The sequence below is a fragment of the Myotis daubentonii genome, chromosome 14 (genome assembly GCF_963259705.1).
Source record: "Myotis daubentonii chromosome 14, mMyoDau2.1, whole genome shotgun sequence".
Taxonomy (NCBI): Eukaryota; Metazoa; Chordata; class Mammalia; order Chiroptera; family Vespertilionidae; genus Myotis; species Myotis daubentonii.
Window position 1 is genome coordinate 58,404,868 of NC_081853.1, and position 27,579 is coordinate 58,432,446.

The 27,579-nt window shown below is 42.8% G+C and overlaps 1 protein-coding gene and 1 non-coding gene across 8 annotated transcripts in view; both read right to left on the reverse strand.

The window, feature by feature from the left end:
- The window catches only part of ARIH2 (ariadne RBR E3 ubiquitin protein ligase 2), a 55,142-nt gene that overhangs the window by 22,018 nt on the left and 5,545 nt on the right, over nucleotides 1-27,579 (reverse strand). For 4 of the 7 annotated variants that reach the window (XM_059664803.1, XM_059664806.1, XM_059664802.1 and 1 more), the window contains exons 2-3: nucleotides 27,232-27,293; nucleotides 25,320-25,663 (exon numbers count right to left, since the gene is read on the reverse strand). The exons of 1 other annotated variant lie outside the window; for it this stretch is intronic. In XM_059664803.1, coding sequence (XP_059520786.1) covers nucleotides 25,320-25,568 — 249 coding nt within the window. In that variant the 5' untranslated portion in view covers nucleotides 25,569-25,663; nucleotides 27,232-27,293. Of the gene's footprint in view, nucleotides 1-9,516; nucleotides 9,563-25,319; nucleotides 25,664-27,231; nucleotides 27,294-27,579 lie in introns of those variants that run through there. 2 more of the 7 variants (XM_059664807.1, XM_059664804.1) reach the window with 2 other exon arrangements.
- On the reverse strand, nucleotides 22,173-22,304 carry LOC132216004 (small nucleolar RNA SNORA42/SNORA80 family). Its single transcript, XR_009448687.1, has one exon. It is a non-coding gene; the product is annotated as a small nucleolar RNA SNORA42/SNORA80 family (small nucleolar RNA).

A 27,579-nucleotide genomic window follows, 5' to 3' on the forward strand; every position in this document is an offset into this window, starting at 1 on the left:
GAAGGAATACAGATGACCATGGCACATTCAAGCTAAATGTGCAGTTCTATTAGATCAACACGTAATAAGATTACAAGTCTTATTTGAGTTCTTGTTCTACTCCTGGAGACACTAATTGAAGGAAAGACTAGAAACGAAGCACTAGGAAGTTTCTTATATAAAAATGTGTCCTCCCAAGGTATTTACTCACAGGTTAATCCGAGCCCTTTTAACTCAAAGAGACAGAGTCCACCATTCTCTCCACCTCCGGGACCAAAGGGGGTCCCTTTTCTCAATGGGATTGGGTCCCCCTGGAATCTCACTGCAAACCCTAATCTGGTAAGACCTGTCTTTGAAGGCCACTTTGAACTTTAGTACACTTATAATAAGTTTATTTTTTAAAATATATTTTTATTGATTTTTTACAGAGAGGAAGGGAGAGGGATAGAGTTAGCAACATCGATGAGAGAAACATCGATTCAGCTGCCTCTTGCACGCCCCCCACTGGGGATGTACCCGCAACCAAGGTACATGCCCTCGACCAGAATCGAACTCGGGACCTGAAAGGGCGAGTCGTCTCAGGGCCTGACCATGCTGCTGGCGGCCTCGGGCACCGACTCCCCAGCCCACGGCGGGAGCCCGGCGCAGGCTGCCACCCGCCCGCCGCCCCCGGACCGGACCCACGCGGCAGCAGCGGCAGCGGCAGCGGGGCGGGGCAAGTGCCCTCACCCGAGGAGATGGAGGAGGAGGAGGCGATCGCCGACGCCCCCGGGAACGAGACGGAGGACGTGGACTTCCTGCCTGGGCTGGAACTGGTCGACCTACTGGACCCCCAGCAACCGGACTGGCCCCTGGAGCCCGGGCTCAGCTCGCCCTGCGGGGGGGCTAGGACTGCGCCCTCCATCTTGCCCTGGGTCCTCCATTTTTGGGGCGGCCACCATGTGCTCAGGAGAGTGCCTTCTTCCCGGAAGCCCAGGCCCCTGCTGGCCACGCCCAGGATACAATCAAGGGACGTGCGCGCCATAGAGATGACCCGACTCGCGCCTGGCCAATCGGCGGGGCCCACAGTCCCCTCTCCTGCCCTCACTCCACCCCCCTTAAAACCCCCTGTCCCATCAGGCCCCCCTCTCTCTCTCTCTCTCTCTCTCTCTCTCTCTCTCTCTCTCTCTCTCTCGGCCACTGGAGCTTACCGTTGCATCGGTGAGTGTGGCAGGGGAGCCAAACCCGGGTTTGAAATAGATGACTCTTTGCTTTTGCATCGGACTGACTGGCTCCCTGGGGGTCTTGGGAACTTTGAAATCTGGGCACAACAGACCCTTCAGTCCGCAGGCCGACGCTCTATCCATTGAGCCAAACCGGTTAGGGCTATAATAAATTTAAAACAAAGACAATCTATTCCCCCCGCTCCCCCCAAAATGATGTTAAACTACATACAAGAAGCAACCAATGAAAGCATAAAGTGGAACAACAAATCAATGTTTCTCTCTCTTAAATAAATCAATACATTTTACTTAAAAAGTGAAAATTTGACAGTCTAGTTCAGCCGTGGGCAAACTACGGCCCGCGGGCCGGATCCGGCCCGTTTGAAATGAATAAAACTATTGAAAAAAAAGCCTGTACCCTTTTATGTAATGATGTTTACTTTGAATTTATATTAGTTCACACAAACACTCCATCCATGCTTTTGTTCCGGCCCTCCCCTCCAGTTTAAGAACCCATTGTGGCCCTCGAGTCAAAAAGTTTGCCCACCCCTGGTCTAGTTGATTCTTTAAAAAGTTCAACAAAGTTGATACAAACTTTAGTTTAGAACTTAAGAATACAAGTTACCAAAACAGGGATGAAAGAGGGATTACCCCTAAACATCTTACAGCTATTACAAGAAAAATAAGGTAATATTTTGAATAATCTAATTATAAAAATTTGGTATCTTAGATGATACTGACAAATTCCCTGAAAAACACTTATCAAAACTGACACGTAATTAAAAAGAAAAACTGAACAGCTCTGTATCTATGAAAGACATTGAATTCATGATAAAAAAAAATGTTTCTCACAAAATTCCAGGCCCAGAAGTTTTTACTAGTGAAATCTATCAATAATAATCTTACACAAACACTTCTGGAATCTACAGGAGGAAGAAATACTACTTTCAAAGTCATTTTATGAGGCTAACATAACCCTGATACAAAATATGACAAAAATAACAAAAAGCAAGAAAAAAAGAAAATTACAGACCAGTATCTCCTATGAATATAACCACAAAAATCAACCCAAATATTTTAGTAAATTAAATCCAGTCAATTTAGAAAAAGGACAATGTATCATAACCAAGTGAGGTTTATCCCAGGAATAGAAAGCTGGTTTAATATTTGAAAACTTTTTTCTTTTCTTTTTTTTAAAACATATTTTATTGATTTTTTACAGAGAGGAAGGGAGAGAGATAGAGAGTTAGAAACATCGATGAGAGAGAAACATCAGCTGCCTCCTGCACATCTCCCACTGGGGATGTGCCCGCAACCCAGGTACATGCCCTTGACCGGAATCGAACCTGGGACCTTTCAGTCCGCAGGCCGATGCTCTATCCAACGAGCCAAACCGGTTTCGGCATATTTGAAAACTCTTAATGTAATTCACCAAGTCAACAAAATAAAGGGGAGAAAAAACAATAATCACTTCAGAGATACAGAAAATCCATGGACAAAATTCAAATTCTCACCAAATTAGGAAGAAAAGAAAACTGCCTGAATCTAATATAGGTTGTCTAGGAAAACTATTTTACTCGATGATAAAATAGTGAATGCTAAGATCAGGAAAATGTCATGATGAAATCAAATGTCATGATCTCATTAACATCGAACTCGGGACCCTTCAGTCCGCAGGCCGACACTCTATCCATTGAGCCAAACCGGTTAGGGCTATAATAAATTACATTAGAGGTCCTAGCCAGGGCAATAAAGCAAGGAAAAAGAAAAAAAGACACAAAATGACAGATATAAGAAAAGATTGGAAATGAAGGAGCAATTCTGTCTCTATTCCCAGATAAAATGACAGCTTATGCAGAAAATCCTAGAAGAATTTATAAAATGATTTCTAGAATAAATAAATTTAGTAAGGCAGCCCTGACTGGTTTGGCTCAGCAGATAGAGCGTCGGCCTGCGGACTGAGGGGTCCCAGGTTCGATTCCGGTCAAGGGCATGTACCTGGGTTGCGGGCACATCCCCAGTGGGGGGCGTGCAAGAGGCAGCTGAATCGATGTTTTTCTCTCATCGATGTTTCTAACTCTCTATCCCTCTCCCTTCCTCTCTGTAAAAAATCAATAAAATATATTTAAAAAAATTTAGTAAGGCAACAAAATATAAAGTCAATATACAAAAATCAAATGTATTTCTACACAGGAGCAAACAAATGAAAACTAAAATTTTAAACTGGTGAAATGTATTTTACTAATATATTTTACTTTGCCCCAAATATCTAATATATATTATTTCAACATGCAATCCACAAAAATTTATTATGTTACATCCTTTCTATCCTAAGTCTTTAAAGTCCAATGTATTATTTTAGAATTACAGTACACATCAATTTAAAAAGACCACATTTCAAATACCCAATGGCTACATGTGGTCATAGCTACCATCCTATATAATAAAATGCTAATATGCAAATCAACTGAATGGTGGAATGACTGGTCACTATGACGTGCACTGACCACCAGGGAGCAGATGCTCAACACAGGAGCTTCCCCCCGATGATCAGTGCGCCACCCAGCCAGAAGCCAGGCTCACGGCTGGCGAGTGCAGGTGGTGGCGGGAGCCTCTCCCACCTCTGCAGCAGCGCTAAGGATGTCTGACTGCTGGCTTAGGCCCGCTTCCCTGGGGGTAGCGGGCCTAAGCTGTCAGTCGGACATCCCCCGAGGGCTCCTAGATTGCAAGAGGGTGCAGGCCAGGCTGAGGGAACCCCAGAGTGCATGAATTTCGTTCACCGGGCCTTTGTTACTGGATAAACACAGCTAATAGGCTAAACACAGCAATCAAAATTAATCAAACTCAAAGCAGGGTTGGTTTTTTTTTTTTGTACAAATTAATAGTTGATCCTAAAATGTGTGGTAATATAAAGAACCCAGAATAGCCCAGCCAGTGTGGCTCAGTGGTTGAGTGTCAACCTATGAACCAGGAAGTCATGGTTCAATTCCCAGTCAGGACACATGTCCAGGCTGTGGGCTTGATCCCATGCAGGAGGCAGCTGATCCATGCTTCTCTCATCCTGGATGTTTCTATCTCCCTCTCCCTTCCTCTCTGAAATCAATGCAAATATATTTTTTTAAAAAAAGGGAGAAAATAAAAAAAGAACACAGAATATCCAAAGCAATCCTGAAAGAGAAGAGCAACGCTGGAGGACTTCTATCACCTTGACTTCAAGACTTGCCATAAAGCTCCAGTAATCAAGACAATGGGGTACGTACTGGCTCAAGGACAGACATACAGATCAAAGAAACAGAAGAGAATCCAGAAGTGAACTCACACATTTATAGTGAATTTTCAACAAAGGTGTCAAGATAATCCAATGGAGGAAAAAACAGTATTTTTAAAACATGGTTTTAGAATAATCAAACATTATACAAAACACAGAATATAGATGCTTACTCCATACCACACAAAAATTAACTCAAAATAGTCCATATATTTAAATGTAAAATTGAAAACTATAAAACGTCTAAAAGAAAATTTTTGTGACCTTGGTTTAGGCAAAGATTCCTCAGATATAATAAAAGCACAATCCTTAAAAGGAAAAAAAAATCAATAAACTGGACTTCACCAAAATAACTTTTACCCTTCAAAGACATTAAGAAATGGAAGAGAAAAGCCACAGACTGGAAGCAAATAATTATAAATAATTATCTGATAAAGGACTTAATTCAAATTATATAAAGAACTCATGCAACTCAAGACAAACTCAATTTTTTTTAAATGGGTAGAAGTTCTGAACACTTCACCAAAGAGAAGTATGAACAGGAAACAAGCACAAGAAAAGATCCTCAACATCATCAATCCTTAGGGAAATGCAAATTAAAACCACAAAATGCCATTTCTCACTCACTGGAATGATTATAATCCAAAAGACTGACAATGCCAAGTGCCAGCAAGGATGTGGAGGAACTGGAACCCTTCTGTAATGCTGGTGGGGATGTAAAATTACTAGAAGAGTCACCTCAGAAAACAGTTTGGCGGGTTCTTGAAATGCTAAATATATTCTTACCATCTGACCTAGTAATCCCATTCCTAGATATCTATCCAAGAAAAATAAAAACGTATCTTCATTTATAACCTTGGACATGAATGGTCATAGCAGCATATTTCATAATAGCCCAGAACTGGAAATAACCCAAATATCCATTAACTACTGCATGAATGGATCAATGAAATGTGGTACATCTGTATAATAGAAAAGCATTCTTCAACAGTAAAAAGGAAAGCACTGCTGACCTGATACAACACGGATGAACCTCAGAAATATTATGCTAAGTGAAGGAAGCCAGACACAAAGACTACACATTGTATAATTCCATTTATATGAAACTTCTAGAAAAGGCAAAAACACAGAGTCAGAAACATGGTCAGCAGTCCCCTGGGGCTGGGAGCAGGGGCTGACTACCAGTAGACAGAAGGGAACTTGAAGGAGATGAAAGTGTTCTATGACTCAGCTGCATAAATTTACTAAAAGTCACCTAACAAGTATACTTTAAAATGTGTGAAGTTAATGAAATGTAAATAATACTTCAATAAAGTTATCTATATATATAAAAGCCTAAGCCACTGTTCACCCAGTAGCTATGACGCACACTGACCACGGGGGGTAGATGCTCAACGCACAGGCATGGAAACATGGAACAGACTGATGAATCTCAGCGGGGAGGAAGACGAGGGTGGGAAGAGACTACCAAAGATCTTATATGCATACTAGAGGCCCAGGGCATGAATTTGTGCACAGGTATAGTCCCTAGATCTGGCCTGCGGGGTTTGGGCCAAAACTGGGTCTCTGACATCCCCTGAGGGATCCCGGATTGCAAGAGGGCACAGGCCAGGCTGAGGGACTCCACCAGTGCACGAATTCGTGCACCGGGCCTCTAGTATAAAAATAAAAGTGATTGATGAATAAAGCAAATGTAGCATAAGCTTAGCAACTGTGCCCTAGCTGGTTTGGCTCAGTGGATAGACAGTTGGCCTGAGAACTGAAGGGTCCCAGGTTCAATTCCTGATCAGGGCACATGCCTAGGTTGCAGGCTTGATCCCCAGTAGGAGGAGTGCAGGAGGTAGCCAATCAATGATTCTTTCTCATCATTGGTATTTCTATCTGTCTCCCTCTCCCTTCTCTGAAATCAATAAAAATATATTTTTAATTTTTTAAAAAAGCTTAGCAATTGTATAATCTAGATGACAGGAATATGGATGCCCCCTGTACAATTTTTAAAAATATATATATTTATTGATTTCAGAGAGGGAAGAGATAGAAACACCAATGATGAGAGAGAATCACTGACCAGCTGCTTTCTGCATGCCCCTCACTGGGGATCGAGCCTGCATCCCCGGGCCAGGAATTGAACCGTGACCTCCTGGTTCACAGGTCAATGCTCAACCACTGAGCCACACTGGCCAGCCTTACAATTCTTTAAACTTCTTTGTGTGTTTTCAATTTTTCATAATAGAAGTAAGAAGGAAAAAGTTTGCTAAACTGAATTTAATGGAAATCACTTGCATAAACAAACATCACAGTAAACAAAGGGTTGGCCCTTATACTACTGCATTTACTAGCTTACTTCTCAAAATGACAAATTCCCATTCAGAGTTTTAACATAGTTTTGACCAAAGGTTAACTGATTCTCCAGCATGACTTTTAGAATAAATAGATAAAACTGCCACAAAGCCCTGTAATGCTGATGACTTCACAACGCGCGCTCTCTCTCTCTTGACCTCCCAGACCAAGCCTTCACAGCAGTCCGCTGGATGCTCTGCTCGCAGCCTGTCAGCTCCTGAGACGTTGCTGTTAAACAGGGCACCGCTCTCAGGCCCGCCTCTAAAAGCAATCACACTCCCGGAAGCTTTGGTCAGTGTAAATATGAGCCCCAAAGATAAAACTCCTCTCTCGCTTTGTCTGAGCTGAAAAAGGTGGGATAGGAAGGGTGAGCTGTGTATGAAGTTCACCAAAGACAGAGGGTGCCCTCAGGTATGGGTGGTCCAGAGAAGGCTGCAGGTGTCAGAGATGGGTCAGAAAAGAGCCAACGGCAGCGCACCTCCCAGGCCCTTCCCCACTTCCCCTGGGCGCTAGAGCAGTGGTGGCGAACCTTTTGAGCTCCACGTGTCAGCATTTTGAAAAAGCCTAACTTCACTCTGGTGCCGTGTCACATATAGAAATTTTTTGATATTTGCAACCATGGTAAAACAAAGATTTATATTTTTGATATTTATTTTATATATTTAAATGCCATTTAACAAAGAAAAATCAACCAAAAAAATGAGCTCGTGTGTCACCTCTGACAGGCGTGTCATAGGTTCGCCATCACTGTCCTAGAGCCTGACCCACAAGGGCCAGAAGCCTCCGGGGAAGCTTGAAAGACCACGGCAGCGGTTCTCAACCTGTGGGTCGCGACCCCTTTGGCGGTCGAACGACCCTTTCACAGGGCTTGCCTAAGACCATCCTGCATGTCAGATATTTACATCACGATTCATAACAGTAGCAGCGTTACAGTTATGAAGTAGCAACGAAAATAATTTTATGGTTGGGTCACAACATGAGGAACTGTATTTAAAGGGCCAGAAGGTTGAGAACCACTGGACTAGGGCATCACCTGTTGTCATTTACCCTAACCCTGCTCTGCATTACCAATCCAAGCTGTTTGTTTTTTCTTTTGCTCATCTGGGGAGGGTTGCTATTTTTTGTTTGTTTGTTTGTTTTGTTTTTTCGAACTGGTTTTGCTTTGCCATTGCATTTATAACCTCAACACTCTCAGACATTGCCAGATCTGTCTTTCCGAAAGCAGCACTTAGTTACACGCATGTCAGAAAGGACTTTGCTGCCGGTCAGGTAACATCTGATGTCATCCTCCATGTTCTGTGTTTAGGACAGACACTTAGAAGGCATTTCCCTGACACAGTCCCTCAGGCATGTTCAGTAGTTACCAGCTGTGCACAGATACCTAAGGAGTAGACCGATGCTGGGGAGTCAAGTTCTCCTGTTTGTTTGTTTGTTTGTTTGTTTAAAATAAAGAACGTAGTAGCCCTGGACAGGCAGCTCAGTTGGTTAGAGCGCTGTCCCGATACACCAAGGTTGCGGGTTCAATCTCTGGCCTGAGCACATACAAGAATTAACCAATGAATGCATAAATAAGCCCAACAACAAATCCATGTTTCTTTCTCTCCCTCTCCTTCTTCTCTCTAAAATCAATAAACAAACAAAAAGAACGTAGTAAATGTGCCACACACTTCTCTTTCCTAATTAGGGGAAATCCGGGGTATGGACCAATGATGCTAAGTGTTTATGAATGCGTGTGCTGCTGTTACCAGCAAGCAATTCCTGACATGGTTAACAGAGCCCAAGTCCACAGCATTTCTTTAGCTATTCTGGAGGCATTTTCTTCTATGATCTAAGTGCTTCCTTCAGTGATTAGAGAAATAGTCTAAACGTCTAACTGTTGGCTTGGAATGGAAAACACCCTGGTAAGATAAATCTTCTGAATCTGTGTGGCCTCTGAGCCGCTCATTAGCAGGAAACAACTGAAGGGTTTTAAGAGCTTGTATAGGGCAACGCCAGAAGCAATCAGGTGACCAGCTCATGCTTCAGCAATTCTGTGACCTGCTGCCCCCACTCTAGGTTTCAACTTCACTGTGTGTGTTCTCTCTGTGAGGTCTCTAAGCAGAAAGCACTGTGGTAAAATAATTTTTCAAATCACAAGTCCCCAAGTCCTCCTGAAGTATGTTAGTCAAGGAGCCACAAATTCTTCTCTAGTTTCCAACAATCCTCCACCCCCCCCCCCAAAAAAGTCAAGTCTCTATCAGAATTTCATATTAATCATTGGAACAAACATTTCTTGATCCCCTGACCACAAAGAACTTAAAGTACCAGGGGGAGATAAATGCTTCTACTAGAGGAAACGATAAGTACACATGGCATTCTGGTCCCTGTCTACTGCACAGCCAATCTATCTTTGAAGAAAAATGTTTTAAGAACTTCAGGAAATTTAACTGTTGCTGCTTGACATCCCAGAGCACTTGGATAGTATATGTTTATTATTCAAAATAATGCATAGAAAAGGCTAAACTGCTGTAAGGATCACGGCACCTACTGAACAGCCTGTGCTTCTGGCATTCCCCAAGGAAACCCAGGAGTACGTCAGTTGCTTCCTCCTCTTTCCAGCCTCCTATCCTGGTTCACTCTGTCCAGCCGTCGGGAACAAGTTAACAACACAGCTTGCAAATAGGTGTCTCCCCCAGCAAAAAGAATCCAGCAGCCCACCAACACTGTCACAGCCCTTCCCACACTTACCAGTGCCATAGGGAGGATGCAGCTGATGGCAGTGAGCATCAACGGCCTGAAAAAATACAGGTGGTAGTTTCAATTTTTATTTAGAATTCTTACTCGCCAACTGCCTGAAATCTTTTAAGGCTACAGGAATGGGCTCCATGTCTCAGCCTGTGTTAAGCCACTTTGTGGTCCAATGACATTTGTTAACACTCGTAGTCATTCACTACACAGCAGAGATGAAGGAAAGGAGTGAACTATGGGCTAGCTTCTGGGACTGGGGTAGAAAGGGACATGATATAGAAAAACTAGCCTAATGAGGTCAAGATGGAAGGAGTCAGGTCTTAGGGGATCAGGGGTGAGGCAAGACGGTACTAAAGGGATAAGAGGAAGAAACAAGGTTAAAGCAGAGACAAAGGAGTAAGTGAACACCACCCTAGAATGGGGCAAAATCGGCAAAAATGGTGGTAGTGGGTTCCAGCAGGCCTCTGACCTTAGGCAAGGCTTCCCCTAAAGTCTAACTTAACTGGTAGGCCTTTGCCTCTCCCATACTTCATGCCTACATACTCTCAGCCTCTAAAAGGTCATCTCTTTGACCCATGATCATAAACTTGCTTCCTTTCACTTTTTCTTTAAGGGTCTCCATGGAGGGAGGGCTGACATGTAATTGAGGCACCTACATGTTATATGTGCTCTTAAAAAAATCTATTAATAAACATAATATGGTCTCTGATCATTAAAAAAACTAAAGACCTCATATAACAAAGTTTTTTATGCAAAATATAATAAAGCAAAAAATATGAAAGTCATCATTCTTTGACGATGAAGGTACTTTTTTTTAATTATGAAAAATTCCAACCAACTACAACAGTGAAGAGTGAAATGAAATCCATGTGCTCCTTACCTAGCTCCAACACGACTCATGGCCAAGCCCATGTAACTGTGCCTCACCTACCCCCTGCCCTCTAGATTATTGTGAAGTCAATCCCAGCCAGCATATCTTTTAGGGCACATTTCAATGAAAATCCTCTGGAAAGTATTTAGTACAAAATGCTGGTAACAGCCCTTCTAGAATTCTAAAAAGTTTCCGGGGGATGGGGAGGGTGCCATATAAGCAAGATGACCATCATTTCTGCAAACTCAGGTCATGCCCAGTAACCACAGCCTAAATCAGTGATGGTGAACCTAGGACACACGTGTCAGAGGTGACACACAAACTATTTTTTTGGTTGATTTTTCTTTATTAAATGGCATTTAAATATATAAAATAAATATCAAAAATATGTCTTTGTTTTACTATGGTTGCAAATATCAAAAATTTCTATATGTGACATGGCACCAGAGTTAAGTTAGGGTTTTTCAAAATGCTGACACACCGAGCTCAAAAGGTTCGCCATCACTGGCCTAAATAAAGGCAGACAAGGGTTGACATGCAATAAACTGCACATAGGACTAAAAGCCAAGTTTCCTACCATCAAGCCCATCCTGACAAGAATGGTATCAAACAATGCTGTCTCTTCTGGCTACTGCTACTGTGAAGAGAGGCAAAGGGGCAGGAGTACCAAGTGCCATCTAGGCAGTACCGTCCAGGCCCCCTCTTCCAGAGGACAAAGCAGGGGCTGGCACACCTCACTGACAAAGCCACAGACTCCAGCAGCGTGCTTCAAAGACAGACCTAGTGACTGCTGTCCTTCTCTATGCTCCAAGCAGATAATGCTTTTTTTATACCCTTTCTGTTTATGTAAATGTCCTTCAGAATGGAAGCTCCTTGAGGGTGGGGTATTAAAAATATATATTTCCATTTATTTCAGAGAGAAAGGGAGGAGAGACAGAAACATCAATGATGAGAGAGAATCTGATCTGCTGGCTTCTGAACACCTCCTACTGGGGACCGAGCACACACTGTGACCTCCCGGCTCACAATTTCCTGCACTGGCCAGTCTGGCTACCCTGTTGGAGTGTCATTCCTCACATCAAAAAGCGGTGGCGAGTTCTGCCCGAGCTGGTTTGGCTCAGTGGATAGGCATCGGCAGGCGGACTGAAGAGTCCCATGTTCGGTTCTGGTAAGGGACACATGCTTGAGTTGCAGGCTCGACCCCAGTGGGGGGCGTGTGAGAGGCAGCCAATTAATGATTCTTCTCATCATTGATGTTTCTATCACTCTCTCCCTCTCCCTGCCTCTATGAAATCAATAAAATATAAAATAAAATAAAAAGGTGGCAGGTTCAATCCAGTCGGAGCACATGCAAGAGGCAGCCGGTCAACGTTTCACTTTCAGATCGATGTCCCCCCCACCCACCCCCCACCCCCTTCTTCTAAAAATCAACAAAAACAAAACAAAAGAACACTTTCCATCTCGGCCACACCCAAGCACCGGAACAATGCCTGTGCAAGCACCGGGGCCTATATGCTGACCCCACCCTCGGCCTGTGTCCTGTGGGTTCCTCTCAAGTCACGGCACATCCAAATGCTCCTCCACAGCCCAGGCGGACACCAAGGTCTTGCAGGCCGCAGGGGACGTAGAAGAGGCCATCACAGCTCTTCTGAGGAAGGTTTATACGTAAAAAGGGTGGCGGCCAAGAGATCCGCGGGGGCGGCAGGAGGGCCAGAAATGCTGACAGGTTTGAGGAGGCAGAAATGAAACCTGGGTTAGGAAGGAGTTCGGGCTGGAGGAGCCACTTGAAAGTTTTCAACAGAGCAAGGTCATCAACATGGTGCTTTCAGCGGATACACAAGGAGAGTGTGAAAAGAAGTAACAAGGGTTTCACTTATTTGTGCCTCCTCTGTCACCATTTTAAACAAGAAGGGGCAGAGACTAAAGGCAAAGAGATGCCTCAGTTATTCTATGGCAGAGAAGAAACTATCTCCCCCAGGCTGTTGTTTATTGTCTAGCATCTATCTAAAATTCAAAACAAGAGAAGACACTCAGGAAACACTTGTTTATTGGGAATAAACAAACTCTTAACCTATCCCAACTACTAATGAACAAAGAAACCCACATGGCTCATAAAAAGTACTTTGATTAAAAGAGCACCTGTACCCCCCCCCCCCCAATCCAGGAGAAATCCCTCCCAGCCTTTGTCTAGAGCAGTGATGGCGAACCTTTTGAGCTCGGCGTGTCAGCATTTTGAAAAACCCTAACTTCACTCTGGTGCCGTGTCACATATAGAAATTTTTTGATATTTGCAACCACAGTAAAACAAAGACTTCTATTTTTGATATTTATTTTATATATTTAAATGCCATTTAACAAAGAAAAATCAACCAAAAAAATGAGTTCGCGTGTCACCTCTGACATGCGTGTCACAGGTTCGCCACCACTGGCCTAGGTCCTCCTGGTTGTCACCAACATGGCTGAGCGTGCGCATCGTTCGTTCCCTACCAGGTGTAGTTTACTTCTACCACTCCCTGCCTCCCCCTTCCAAGCCCAACTTCTTAATGTTTAAATCACTATTTTCAGTTCCTCTATTGATTACTTTTCTAACTTTAAGACATTGTTTACAAGACCAGAACTGCAGATTTTTTCTTTGTGCTTCCAATGTTACTAGCCGTGGGCCACTCCAAGGAGAATGTTCATACATTGTCTTTAGTCACCGAGAATTATTCATACTGTGTCACATAGTGTTTGCTTTACATCTGGCTCATGATTTTTTGTGCAGTTTTTCTGCTTTGCGTGGGAATTCTAATTCCCTCATCCCTAGAAAAGAATTCTATGGTTTCTTCACCGTATCCCAACCATCTTCCAGCTGCTTCGTTCTGCTTACTGCCTGGAACCTACCCTACTCCTATTCCTGAAGCAGCTTTTCTTGGATCCCACCAAAATTCTGTTCAAATGTGGGCTACTCCGCACGCCTGTGGTACAGGTGGCATCGTGAGACTTTTCAGTCGACTACTAGATTAGTTCAACCACTTCTTGAATCTTTATTTTCCTCTTTTTAAATTTTCATCTGCAAGTAAATACATCAGCAAAGTTAAAAGGGAAATAAATATCGAAAGTCCTTGATGTCTGAAAATGCATTTACTTTGCAATGACAGAATTCTAGGTTCGAAACCAGTTTACTCAGTGCTCTGAAGACGCGGCTGTGCCGTCTTGGTTGTCGCTGCTGCTGAGGAGACATCTGGATCCATTTCTTTTAGCAGACCGCACATCTTTATGGAAACTTTCAGGGTTTTCTGTCCATCCTTGTTTTTCTGAAACATCACAGTGACAATTCTAGCAGCAGGTCTTTATTCTTTTGGGCAATGGAAAGACCCTTTCAATATAAAGACTGCTCTTTCCTTTAGCGCCTGGAAATTTTCTTCTTACAATTTTTAATATTTTCCTCCTTGCAATTCCTTGTTCCCACTTCCCAGAAATTCTAGTAGAAGCTGGATCTCTAGATTGATCCTTTATGTCCCTTTTTTCCACACATTATTTGCCTGTTATTTTGAGAGATTTTCTTGATTTATCTTCTGATCTATCTACAGAATCTTTTTTTAACTTGGCAAGCCCATAATTCATCTTCACAAGCTCTTTTTATTTTGATTGTTTTTTCCTGATGGCATGTTATTGCTTTATAGATGCCACATCTTCTTGAATATTTTGGAAGAATACTAAATAGTATGCTTTTAAAAACAAGCAAAATCATCTAATGGTCTGTTTCAGTTAAGGTCAATTTTTCTGTTTCTCTTTCATTTTGAAATTTTCCTCAATGTCTAGTGATTCTTGGTTAACCATTCACATTAAAAAAAAAAACTAAGGGTCACCAAAAAGAGAATGAAATACTGATACATCCTACAACTTGGATAAACCTCAAAAACATAATGCTACGTTAAAGCAACCAGACATAAAAGGCCATATGTTGCATGATCTATATGACATACATCAAGTAAGTAAATCCACAGGAACAGAAAGCAGAGGAGTGGTTGCCAAGGGCTGGGGGGAGTGGAGAGTATGTGCTTAATGGGTGCCAGGCTTCCTTTTGGGATATTAGAACTAGATCAAGATGATGTGAATGTACTAAATGTCACTGAATTGTATACAGTAGGTCCTCAGGTGACGTCGGAGATCCATTCCTACGGCGACGTAACGCGATTTTCACCATAAGTGTGAACCTACCTACATAAGCACCACCGTCACTCACATGGAGCACACACACAGCAGTAATGAAGGGAAACAGTACAAAAAATTTAAAAGAAAGCTAACAATTCCCGACCTTTACTTGTGGTAAATAAATAATAAAAAAACATAAAGCACATGTGGACATACGTCCAAATGATGGAACTTTTTTTTTATAAATAAATGGGAGATGGCGACATAACCCGAGGACTGCCTGTACTTTAAAATGGTTAATTTTAAGTGAATCTTACAATTTTAAAAGGCAGGGGAGGCTGTGTGTGTCAGGAATACGAGGCCTAACTCTACACTAGTACACGGACAGTCTGTGAACCGGCTTTTCGTTAGGGTGACCCATCGGGGACTGCTGTTACTCAAGAACCCTCAAAATGACCAATGAGGTCAGCCAAATCTCACCCACTCAAGGGCCCTATTTCTCCCTGGTGATATTATTTTACAAAAATAAGGAGATTGTTTTGTTTTGCCCACAAAGTGGGGGCTGAGCTGGCTGTCCTACATGCAGACGTTAATGGACCCCCACCTGCAGCACACGCTCTCTTCTGGCCTTTGTCAGTCATACCAGAGCCCACAGCCGCCCCAAAGGTCTGTCGGACAAGCTGGCTCCCATGTGCAATGCCGCCCCCACACCTGCTCTTTGTCGTTTTGAGTTAATAACATGCACGCGCCGTGCCTTTCCGTGCCTTTCCTTCCCCTAATACTTAAAAATGGAGGAGCACGCCATATTTACCTCATGCTCTTTTTTAAAGAATTTGTATTTTGCCGAAACCAGTTTGGCTCAGTGGATAGAGCGTTGGCCTGCGGACTGAAAGGTCCCAGGTTCGATTCCGGTCAAGGGCATGTACATGGGTTGCGGGCACATCCCCAGTGGGAGGTGTGCAGGAGGCAGCTGGTCGATGTTTCTCTCTCATTGATGTTTCTGACTCTCTATCCCTCTCCCTTGCTCTCTGTAAAAAATCAATAAAATATATTTAAAAAAAAAAAAGAATTTGTATTTTATATCCTTAACCAAGTTCGTATTTAAAAAAACATATTTTTATTGACTTTAGAGAGGAAGGGAGAGGGATAGAGAGAGAGAAACATCAATGATGAGAGAGAATCATGGATTGGCTGCTTCCTACATACCCCCTACTGGGGATCAAGGCTGCAACCCAGGCCTGTGCCCTTGACCAGAACCAAACCTGGGATCCTTCAGTCCACAAGCTGACGCTCTATCCACTGAGCCAAACCGGCTAGGGCTACCCCATGCTCTTTAATAATCTTTCTCTCTCTCCCTGCCTTCCCCAACTCTCCAGGTAACCACTGATTTACTTTCCTTTCAATGGATTAGTTGGCATTTTCTAGAATTTCAGATAATTGAAATCAGTGTTTACTCTTTGCTCCTTCTGAATTCTTGCATGCAGCGTAGTTATTTGGAGATCTACCAGTGATGCTTATGCAAGTTCATTCCTTTTACACCAATGAGAAGTATGGCGTTCTACGGGCATACCACTATTTGTCCATTCATGTTTGTGGATATTTGAGTTGTTTCCAGTTTTTGGCTCTTACATTAATAAAACTGCTACAGGAGAACCAAGATGGCGGCATAGGTTAACGCTGGAGTTTGCTGCTTTGAACAACTACTTCAAAAGTGAAACCAAAAAACGGAAGGGACATCACCCAGAACCACAGGAATGCTGGCTGAGTGGAAGTCCTACAACTAGGAGGAAAGAGAAACGCATATGGACACTCAGAGGAGGCGCAGTGCTGAAGTCAAATTCTGAGGTGCGGAGTGCGCGGAGCGGGCGGGCGGCGGAGGGCGCGGTTGTTGTTTTCAATCGGGAGGGAGTCGCAGACTCTGAGCACCAGATCCGGGCGAGTCTTTAGGGACCCAGACTCAAACGGGAGAAGCGGGACTGTCTGGCTTCGGTCAGAGCGAGTGCAGCTTTCTCTCCGAGCTTTGCAGCGGGTGCTGGGACTCAGAGAGGCAGAGCCCCTGGGGACAGGACTGAGAGCCGCCATAACTGCTCTCTCCGGCCCACCCTGTTGATCCTGTGCGACCCGCCCCGCCCAAGCCCTGCACAGAGGCATTTGCCAGATAGCCTCAGGCAAAGGCTAGATTAGCACCTCCCTAGAGGACAGAAGTTCTCTCACTGCTGACACTCATAGCTGACTCTCATAGCCACTTGGCCTGGAGGTCAAACCCTCCCTGGAATTAGCTACAACAATCAAGATTTATCTATAAGACTGCGAACAAAGACCACTAGGGGGTGCACCAAGGAAGCATAACAAAATGCGGAGACAAAGAAACAGGACAAAATTGTCAATGGAAGAAATAGAGTTCAGAACCACACTTTTAAGGTCTCTCAAGAACTGTTTAGAAGCTGCCGATAAACTTAATGAGATCTACACGAAAACTAATAAGACCCTCGATCTTATATTGGGGAACCAACTAGAAATTAAGCACACACGGACTGAAATAACGAATACTATACAGACGCCCGACAGCAGACCAGAGGAGCACAAGAATCAAGTCAATGATTTGAAATGCGAGGAAGCAAAAAACATCCAACCGGAAAAGCAAAATGAAAAAAGAATCCAAAAATGCGAGGATAGTGTAAGGAGCCTCTGGGACAGCTTCAAGCGTACCAACATCAGAATTATAGGGGTGCCAGAAGATGAGAGAGAGCAAGATATTGAAAACCTATTTGAAGAAATAATGACAGAAAACTTCCCCCACCTGGTGAAAGAAATGGACTTACAGGTCCAAGAAGCGCGGAGAACCCCAAACAAAAGGAATCCAAAGAGGACCACACCAAGACACATCATAATTAAAATGCCAAGAGCAAAAGATAAAGAGAGAATCTTAAAAACAGCAAGAGAAAGAAACTCAGTTACCTACAAGGGAATACCCATACGACTGTCAGCTGATTTCTCAACAGAAACTTTGCAGGCCAGAAGGGAGTGGCAAGAAATATTCAAAGTGATGAATACCAAGAACCTACAACCAAGATTACTTTATCCAGCAAAGCTATCATTCAGAATTGAAGGTCAGATAAAGAGCTTCACAGATAAGGAAAAGCTAAAGGAGTTCATCACCACCAAACCAGGATTATATGAAATGCTGAAAGGTATCCTTTAAGAAGAGGAAGAGGAAGAAAAAGGTAAAGATACAAATTATGAACAACAAATATGCATCTATCAACAAGTGAATCTAAGAATCAAGTGAATAAATAATCTGATGATCAGAATGAACTGTTGATTATAATAGAATCAGGGACATAGAAAGGGAATGGACTGACTATTCCTGGGGGGGAAAGGGGTGTGGGAGATGTGGGAAGAGACTGGACAAAAATCGTGCACCTATGGATGAGGACAGTGGGTGGGGAGTGAGGGCGGAGGGTGGGGCGGGAACTGGGAGGAGGGGAGTTAAGGGGGGGGAAAAAAAAGGAACAAATGTAATAATCTGAACAATAAAGATTTAATTAAAAAAAAAAAAAAATAAATAAAACTGCTACAGACATTTGAATACCAGGAAAATAAAAACAAATGGAGGGAGAACAAAGGTATGTGAGGGTAGCCAATCATTTTGAATCAGAAGCCAATGTTAATAAGCTAGCAGGAAAGATCTGACCTGCTCTACTAGTGTCATAAAATTCACAACTTTGAAAACATTCACATTGCATTTATGATTGCATATCCTATCAGTCATTTTTAGTGCTATTCATTATGAACATGGACATAGAACCCACTGCTACCTTGATCAATGGAAGATGGGAGTACATTTAGACATAAAAAATGCTACAGGAAACCGCTCCCACCTGACAGGAGCTCGGCAGCAGATACCCACTGCCACTGGGTGACGAGCCAGCGCCTCTGAATGCTGGACACATCCTTTCCGCAGCCAAAGCAAGGACGCCCTCCTCCCTCCTCACTCCTCACTTTGATACTGAGTCACTCCACACATTTCCTGTACGTCCCGTGAATATAATGTAAACCCCTGGCCTCACCTCTGAAGAGTCTGTCGTTACATCTGCATGAAGTATCAGAATCGCCAAAACAATTCTGACATGCGCCCGGAGCGGGGCACCACACATCCACAAGGTGCACCCTAGCTCTCCTGAGGGGTCAGCTCCCGTCATGAAGCCCTTTGACAAGCATGTCCTCTATTTACAAATGGGAGCAGACAGAAATCGAGCTCTGGGGTGAATTCTCAGCTTTGGCATTTACTGACTGGGTTTTCACAAGCAGATCAACAATAAACAACACTTATTAAGAACAAAATATAACCAGACATTTCTGCTAGGTGCTATTATGCCACGAAGAAAATGTAGACCTCTATCTCAAAGAGTTAAAGCCCTGGTTTACAAACAACTAATTTGCAGTCAGTGCAAGCACATACCAAGAAACATGCACACAGTGGTACAGAGACAAGAGTGGCGGACTCTGCCTGGGGATCAGAGAGGGCTTCATGGGAGAAGCAGTCAAGGGTAAATCTTCAGTTTCCGGCATGGTGAATGGTGGTATCACCAATTAGGATAGAGAATCCCAGAAGCAAAGTTTAATAGCATTGGAGTTATTTTTTGTAAATAGAGACTCTGGAAAATGGCTGTGAGCGCATTAAAGAGACTGGTAAAAGCCTAAAATAACGGATAAACAAAAGTGGGGAGAGCAAGTATTGGCCAGAAAAGGAACAGCATGCAAGTCAAAGAGAGCAATTTTTCCAGATACAACTCTTTGTTCAGTATTATAAGAACAGCTTTGTTCTCCTGTTAAAACATTCAAACAAACCTCTCACTCATCCTGCCTGTACTTTTCTCTTTATGGTTGATAAGTTGTGATTCTCAGAGTAAACACATTCCGTGTTTATAAAGGTTTGTGACAGTTCAAAGACAAGGGAACACAACATCAGCTACAAAGCCTGAAAATGTGTGTCAGGCTAAGTAATGAAGACCCAGGGCAGACACGTCTCAGAGGAGCAAGGTAAGAAGCTTCTTGCTGTCTCACTCTGTGCCTTTCTCAAATCCTCCCTCTTCTGGGCAGAAAAATCCAATCTTTTAAATTTTTCCTAGAGCAATAGGGGCAAAGACAAAGTAAACACACACCACTATCGTCAACCAGAAATGCAGGAACAACAGACTGGCTATACATCCCTGTATCTCCTTCCTGGTCCCTCTTCAAAATTCATTTTTCATAATTTTTACCTCCCTTATTCGTGGGTCCAAGGAGAAGGGCACCAGAGGCTCCGGATGGAAGCAAAAGAATCCAAAGTGTATGACCCAACGACTGCACGCACACTCAGAGGCACCAGCTGCTTCTCTACGACTCAAAGCACCAATCCTGAGAAAGAGTCTTAAGGAAACAGAGCGAACATGTGAAATCAACATTCCCACTGTTCTGCTCTTGCCCTGCCTCCACCAGAACCATTTACCTCAACATGCATGTGCTCGATCCTTGACATGCATGATCTCCTCTAACGCTGTGACGAAGGTATCACCATCATTATACTATAGATGAGAAAACTAAAGTTTAACAAGGTTGAGGAACTTGCCCAAGGGCATGTTATAGTGAGTGGCAGAAAAGGGACTAGCCAAGGCTCTGGCCAAGTCCCAAAGACAAAGCCACATTCGATGAACACGCTCATAGCGATTAGCCATTCCCCCACAGCTGCAACACATACATATGCACCTACGTGCCCAATGGGGGGACCTGGGAAAATGATGGTTCAGGAATAAGATGGTGTACTATACAGCCATTTGCAGCAATCCATGACAATGAAGTAAAAATGCGGAAATATTGAAATATACATGAAAATACATGTACGTAATGATTACTAGAATGCAGTGTGGACAGTATAGGGATTTTTATCTATTTTGTTCACAGCTATTTTTCCAGTGCCTGGCACATAGTTGGTAGCCAATAATATTGGTTGAATGAATGAACTGCAGCACAGTAATATTATGTATGAATATGGACAATACCTGAAGGATAATAAACAAGGAAGAAAACTTATTTTAGGTTAATGGAATTATGAATGATATTCTTTCTTTAATATTGCAGTAACATCAACTATGGACAATACCTGAAGGATAATAAACAAGGAAGAAAACTTATTTTAGGTTAATGGAATTATGAATGATATTCTTTCTTTAATATTGCAGTAACATCAACAAAGAACATTTAAATATAAATAAGTCCAGGACTAGAACACAAGTGTGGATTAGAATCACCCCTTGATTACATGCGGCTGACGTGGTCCCTAAGGTAGTGTAAAAGCACAATAGAGAGACGAGGAAAGCTGGCCTTGACGCCGATGAAGGGCTTCCTTTCTGGAAGGCGGTGGGCATGTTGCATGTGGTGCCAAGTACACAGTGACCACACAAAGTCAATGATGACAATAACCTTTGTCAGCTGGCAAGACAGGGACAGCTCTAGCACCAGGTGTACTTAGGCAATTCCCAATGTCACTCTGGACGTGTCTCATCTCCCTTTTAAAAATAAGCTTATATATCAGTACAACACACCAGACTTCCAGGCTACAGCATCGTGAGTATATAAACACACCCACTAACGACCAACAATTTGGAAACAGGAATTTCATTGAGATTCTAAGATACAGGCATGCAAAGAAACCTGACATCAAGTCATAAAAATAGAAATCAGATGGCTGCTCACCACATAAACAGTGTTACTATACTCAGCTTAAAGATACTTTCCCATAAGTAGTAACCAAAAAAACACCATTACTTAGTTAGTTAATCACTATATAAATGAAAGTATTAAAATTCTGCTAAATCAGGATATTAAAAAGTTGATTTAATAAATAAAATTGAAGTCATTGTCAGATATACAAAAAACTTGGTGCCACTTAAAGAGAAAGGCTAAAAAGAAGGTACTTTGTGTTAAAAACATCAATTGTCCAGCCTCAGTCCTGGATCTGCTTTTCTGGGCACTTTCCTTTCTCCATTAATGATGTGACTCACGGACTAGTCCCAGAACACACACAGGACGTTCTCCCCTCGGCCCAGAGGTCCTCGCTAAACCAAAAGCTCAGTGTCTCAGGCAGTTGGGGTTTTTCTACTTAAGAGACATCAAATCCCAAAAGGCTTAACTTTATATAAGACTATGGCTCATGCACAGGCACCTGCCAGAACACACAAAAAGAAGTCAGACAGACCTGAACAGTGACAAACTCAAGCCACTCCTCAAACTTAGATAGCTTTTGTTCATAGGCAGCTCTTCCCAACACTATGATTATAAACGTCATACATGTGACATTCCCTACTCGCCCCAACAGCACCTGAATCATATAAAAGACCTCAGTATGTCACACAGTGGTACAAACAGTGCCATGACCAATGGGGGAAATCAGCAGTGATCGGGGTGACTACTGATCTCCACTCACAGACAGACATGCAACAGGGGAACCAGTAGCCAAAACACCTGTGAACACCAGTCTTCTGTCAACGCAACACTTAAAGTATTCCCTTCTGTCTCAAAAAATATTAATCATAAAAATAAAAATGCTAGTTTTTAGCCAGCCTGAAAGAGGAAGATTACGTGTGATTCCTTCCTTCTTTCTTTTTTCCACTGTGTAACCCATTTCAGTGCCTGCAACCTACTGGCAGAGGCTGGGCAATGGTTCCAGGCCAGTTTGCTCTGGCACGGGGCACGATGAGAGACCCAGGGGGACGGGCCTGCCATAAATCCAAGCCCATGCGCCTTCCTCATTCAACATGCGATTTCTGCGGCCTCTTGGGTCAAATTCCCAAACCACTTAGAACATCACTGAGTCCCTTTATGTGCAGCCAAGTCACCAAAAGAGCCGGGTCCCTTGTGGCCCAGCCCCAGAGAGAAAGGCGTCTGAACATGCTCCTCAGTGAAGTCTAGGGTGGGGGGGGACCTATATTCCAGCATCATCTAAATTTCCATGGATATTTTCCTTTTTGCCCCATTTTCTCTTTTTAAATGTGTGTGTGTGTGTATTGTTTATATATATACAGATGTATATATATATATAAATTGATTTCAGAAAGGAAGGGAGAGGGAAAGATAGAAACCTCAATGATAAGAGAGGATCTTTATTTTTAATTTTTAAATATATATATATATATTTTTATTGATTTCAGAGAAGAAGGGAGAAGGAGAGAGAGGTAGAAACATCAATGATGAAAGGGAAATCACTGACTGGCTGCCTCCTGCACGCCCCCTACTGGGGACCGAGGCGCAACCTGGGCATGTGCCCTTGACCAGAATCGAACCTGTGACCCTTCAGTCCGCAGGAGAATGGTCTATCCACTGAGCCAAACCAGCTAGGGCTGCCCCATTTTCTCTTGAACTCTTTCCTTGTGTTTTAACTTTCTTCCATCTCTTTTTATCCTTTCATCTCTATTCTAAGTTCTTTTTCCTTCTTTTCATGACCTTGAGGGCCAGAATATGCCTTTTCATGACATTAGACAAGGATGTACAGCAGGGTCTAGGGAATCTAACTCACCAATAGCATTGGATACTGTCCGCAACAGTTGACAAAACCCACAAGTATCCAAGAAATGATTTAATACCTACTATGGATGAAATACTGACAGGAATGATGGGGGCGATAATGTGCAAAGTGGTCCCTGCCCTCCAGGAAGTGACAATCTAGTTGAAGAGACCACGCAAAAATATGTGTAAAAGGTAATACAACACAAAGCACTCAGGAGACTGCAGTATATGGTCTAATGCAATGGGCTGCACCGTCTGGGCACAGACCAAGAGCACACACCCACTGTTTTCGAGGGGTTCTCAGCAAGCCTTGCTCAGAGCACAGCTGGCCTCTGCAGGAGCCCTGAGGGTCCTGGGAGGTCAGGAGAGCCTTCTAGGGAGCAAAGGCTCTCAGAGGCCATACGGCAGCCTGGTGAGGGAGGGTGTAAGTGATAAACTTAATGTTACATAGATTTTACCCCCCCCCCCCCCGCCCACACACACAGATGGAGAGAGGTGCCTGGGCCCCTGCTGCCTCTAGTAGGTTATAGGGAAGTCAGCACAGAGGGCTCACAAACAGACTCCTAGGCCCAGAGGAGAGATTCTGATGAACCCAGTCACACACCTGACAACTCCTTTGCTAATTTTAAATACCAACACTCTGCATAACCTGACCATGTGATTAAAGCAAAAGAAGCTGGCTGAGCAGACAGGGAGGTGTGCAGGGTGAGGAAGAAAGAGACCCGATGCCTCCTTTCCCCTGGGCAAGGCCCTCTGGAAGCAGAGACCCAACACTCTGCTAGAGCTACGGTGCAGAAATCCCAAACCCGGGCTTCCACTGGGCTCCATTCTCCAGAGTTCTCTGCTGAGCAAAGAGAAAGTCTGCAATCACTTTTAGGAATGAGTCACACAAAAAGTCTAGCATTCAGCTTCCAGCTAGTTGCTAATAAACCCTTGAGTATCTAATAATATCCAAGGTATTATTAGCCTTTGCTGACCACCTGGGGGGAAAAAATCCCTAAACTGGAAAACTATTACAGAAATCATACACAGCACACCTTCGTTATTTCCGTTTACCAATACTAACAGAAGATTATTTGGTTGAAATAAGCCAATCTACCTTTGACTTCAATTTCAAGCAGACAACAAAATCCATCTAATAGTTCCTGAAGGAAGGTCAGTGAAAACAGTAAAATAAGAAAAATGTCCCCATTTTCACATAATGGGCAACATTATAGGGGAAAGAAACAAGCTGGGAAATTGTCTAAAGGACCGTAAAAATACGCATAGTGCAGTGTTCTAGGTGAGCATACCACGTACGAGTGTAATATTTGGTTGAAATAAGCCAATCTACCTTTGACTTCAATTTCAAGCAGACAACGAAATACATTTTGTACGACAAAATGTACACAGTGAGGGCAATCAGTGGCTGAGGGGCAAGGCAGTGAAAAGTATGCATCCTGGCCGGGTGGCTCAGTTGGTTGCGTGTTCATTCGCAGTCAGGGCATATACCGGCTCCATCCAGTCAGGGCGCATACGGGGCGAGTACGGGCATGTATGGGAGGCAACCGATCGATGTTTCTCTGTCTCCCTTCCTTCCTTCCTTCCTCTCTAAAATCAATAAAAGTTTAAAGAAAAAGAAAAGTATGCTAGTTAGGTGTTAAAAATAAGATTCTTGCTGGAATAACCAACTTTGTTAATTCCTTAAAATTTCCATATTAACAACCCCCTCAAATCAGTGAAATACAAACTATGAGAGCTTACTTTATTCTTAAGGTTATGGCTATATGATTTCTTCCAACATTAGATTAGTCACCAGTACATGAAACAAATGAGATCATCAGCCCAGAGGCACTGATTATTTAGGACACACATTTATCAGTCACTCACACATGGTTGTGTAGAAGATGGTGATTCTGATGCTTATCAGATTTTACCCAATAAAGTTTCATAGACTCACTTTCTTAAACAAGTGTTAATCTGTGCAATTCTGCTTCTGGTCTTATATTTCTGGTCTAACTTTCTTGAATCCATCCCACCCCTCCTTTGTAATTCTAGCAGTCTGAGAATCTGAGGGTCTTAGATATGTATATACCAGAAAACAAAGTAAACGCATCAAATGTGTCCAAATGATGCAACACGTACTCAAATTTGACTTCAAGCTACAGGGCCATTCAATCGGTCTGAAGGAAAAATTAGTTAACAATAGCTCATGTTTAGATTTAATTGGGGGGGGGGCAGGATTGCACTTGGAATTGACAACACTGCTCACCTTCAGGACAGAGGCTAAGCTGGTCATGTGCTCATTGAGAGCGCCCTCGGACTCCTTGTAGGTCAAGCAGGTGAACTGGTACTCCTCAGGATCAAAGGCATCGGCGCCCTGCTGCTCCACATCGCTGGCTACGCCCACGTAATAGTCCTCGATGTCCCCAGGGTCCTCGTCCTCTTCCTCTTCTTCACAATTTGGGTCATAGTCCTCTTCATTACTGTCAGACCCCTGGCTATTCATGTCCACCGACATCTTAGCATCCAGGCAAGTTGCAAATCAGGAAAGCAGGGTTCTTCCCCTCCCCCCCAACTTTACCACTTTCTCAAATGCATTAGTGTTTTTGTCTTCTAAGGAAGAAAAAGAAAAAAATGTGTGTTACTTTCACTGTGAGAAGTTGTAACAGAAGTCATTCAAGAATCACAGTGGCATAACCCTGACCCTACCCCACTCCAACCTATTCCCAACTCTGGTCTCATACAGGTCATCTCAACACCCTCTCCCTGCCCAAGCATATCAAAGGGACCCCTTTCCTGGAGGGCAGAAGGGGCCTGGCATGGCAGAGTAGTAAGGCTGTCTGCTCTGTCAGTGAGTCCCATTCCCATGGTCTGTCCTTCCTGCAGGAGCCTTTGAGACACACATCCCACAGCTGCCCACAGGGGAAGCAACCTAAAGGCTGAACTACCAAAGTTTACCATCTCATTGCTGGTCATGCCCACTTATGGTGACAGAGACAGGACGTAAATAGGGACACAGTTCCAAGTATAATATCTAGGGAAAGTATATGACTATTTCATAGACACTGCTCTCAGATATCTGGAAAGCAGGTGCATATTAGAGAAGAAAAAATAAAAGCCACATAGCTCGTCAACACGCTCCTCTAGTCAGCAAAGTTAACTGATTCAGTCTTTTTTTTTTAAGATTTATTTATGTATTTATTTTTAGAGAGGGAGAAAGGAAGAGGGAGAGAAAAACATTGGTGTGAGAGCAAAACATGGATCGGCTGCCTCCTTCCCGCCCCCTACCAGGGATCAAGCCCGACACCCGGGCATGTGCCCTGACCAGAATCGAACTGGCAACCTTTCAGTACACTGGCCAATTCCCAACCAACTGAATGAACCACACAGGCCAGGGCTGACTCAGTCTTAAAGTGTTTTACTGATCCTTTAAAAGCACTGCTTAGAGGCAAAGAAACTGGCCTAACAGAGAAGGAAAAATACAGATATTCTTCTGTCTTAGCAGGATCAAGGCTAGGGAAAACCAGAATCCATTTAGGGTAAAGAGTTCAAGTGAAAACAGTTACTGAAAAAACCTCACAGATCAGAATGCTACTCAATTACATAAAAATGAACGGGGAACACTAGTTGAGAAAGCAAAATAATCACAAGTACTAACTTCAACTCAAAGATGTTGGCAAATACCCATTAACTTCTCTGCACAAATACTATTTCAAGTGATCACTTGCAAAGAACAGTATCAAATAATGACTTAAATTAGAAATTAACAGAACGTTAAAATGCAAGAGCATTTGAATTGAATAGTATGTAAATAATTTACACAACCAAATCTTGATTAAATACAAATGTAAAGGCTATTTGGAGTAGATAATTTCTCTTAAAAAAACAAACATAATTAAAACAAAGATTTAGAATACATATATACTAAATATGTCACCAGTCTAAAGGACTGTAGAGCCATGTTTTAATGATAAAATAAATTTAAAAAGCCAGTGAATCTAAGTTTGATATTAACTATAAATGCCCAATTTTAAAAAATCACAATAAGAGGACAATAAAAATAATACTTGCAATTTCACTTTTAACAAATTGGTTTATATGGCAGAACCACCAATTAACAACTGAACCTAACTATGGTATTTTTCCTTTAGAAGAAGAGTTAATTTCTAAATTAAAAATACCTGTAGTCCTTGAAGATCTTTCAGGAAGATGTTACCCAAATATTCTGTCATATAATTTCCATCTAAAATAAAAAGAGAGAATTCTATTTATATATTTTTAAACTGGTACCCTACTTTTACAAATTTATTTTTAAAAAGCAAAGATATTTAGCCCTGGCTGATTTGGCTCAGTGCATAGAGCATTGAACTGAAGGGTCCCAGGTTTGATTCCAGTAGAGGGCATGAGGGAGGCGGCCGATCAATGATTCTCTCTCATCACTGATGTTTCTATCTCCCTCCCTTCCTCTCTGAAATCAATAAAAATATTTTAAAAATAAAAAACAAAAAGTAAAGACATTTATTTTTTTT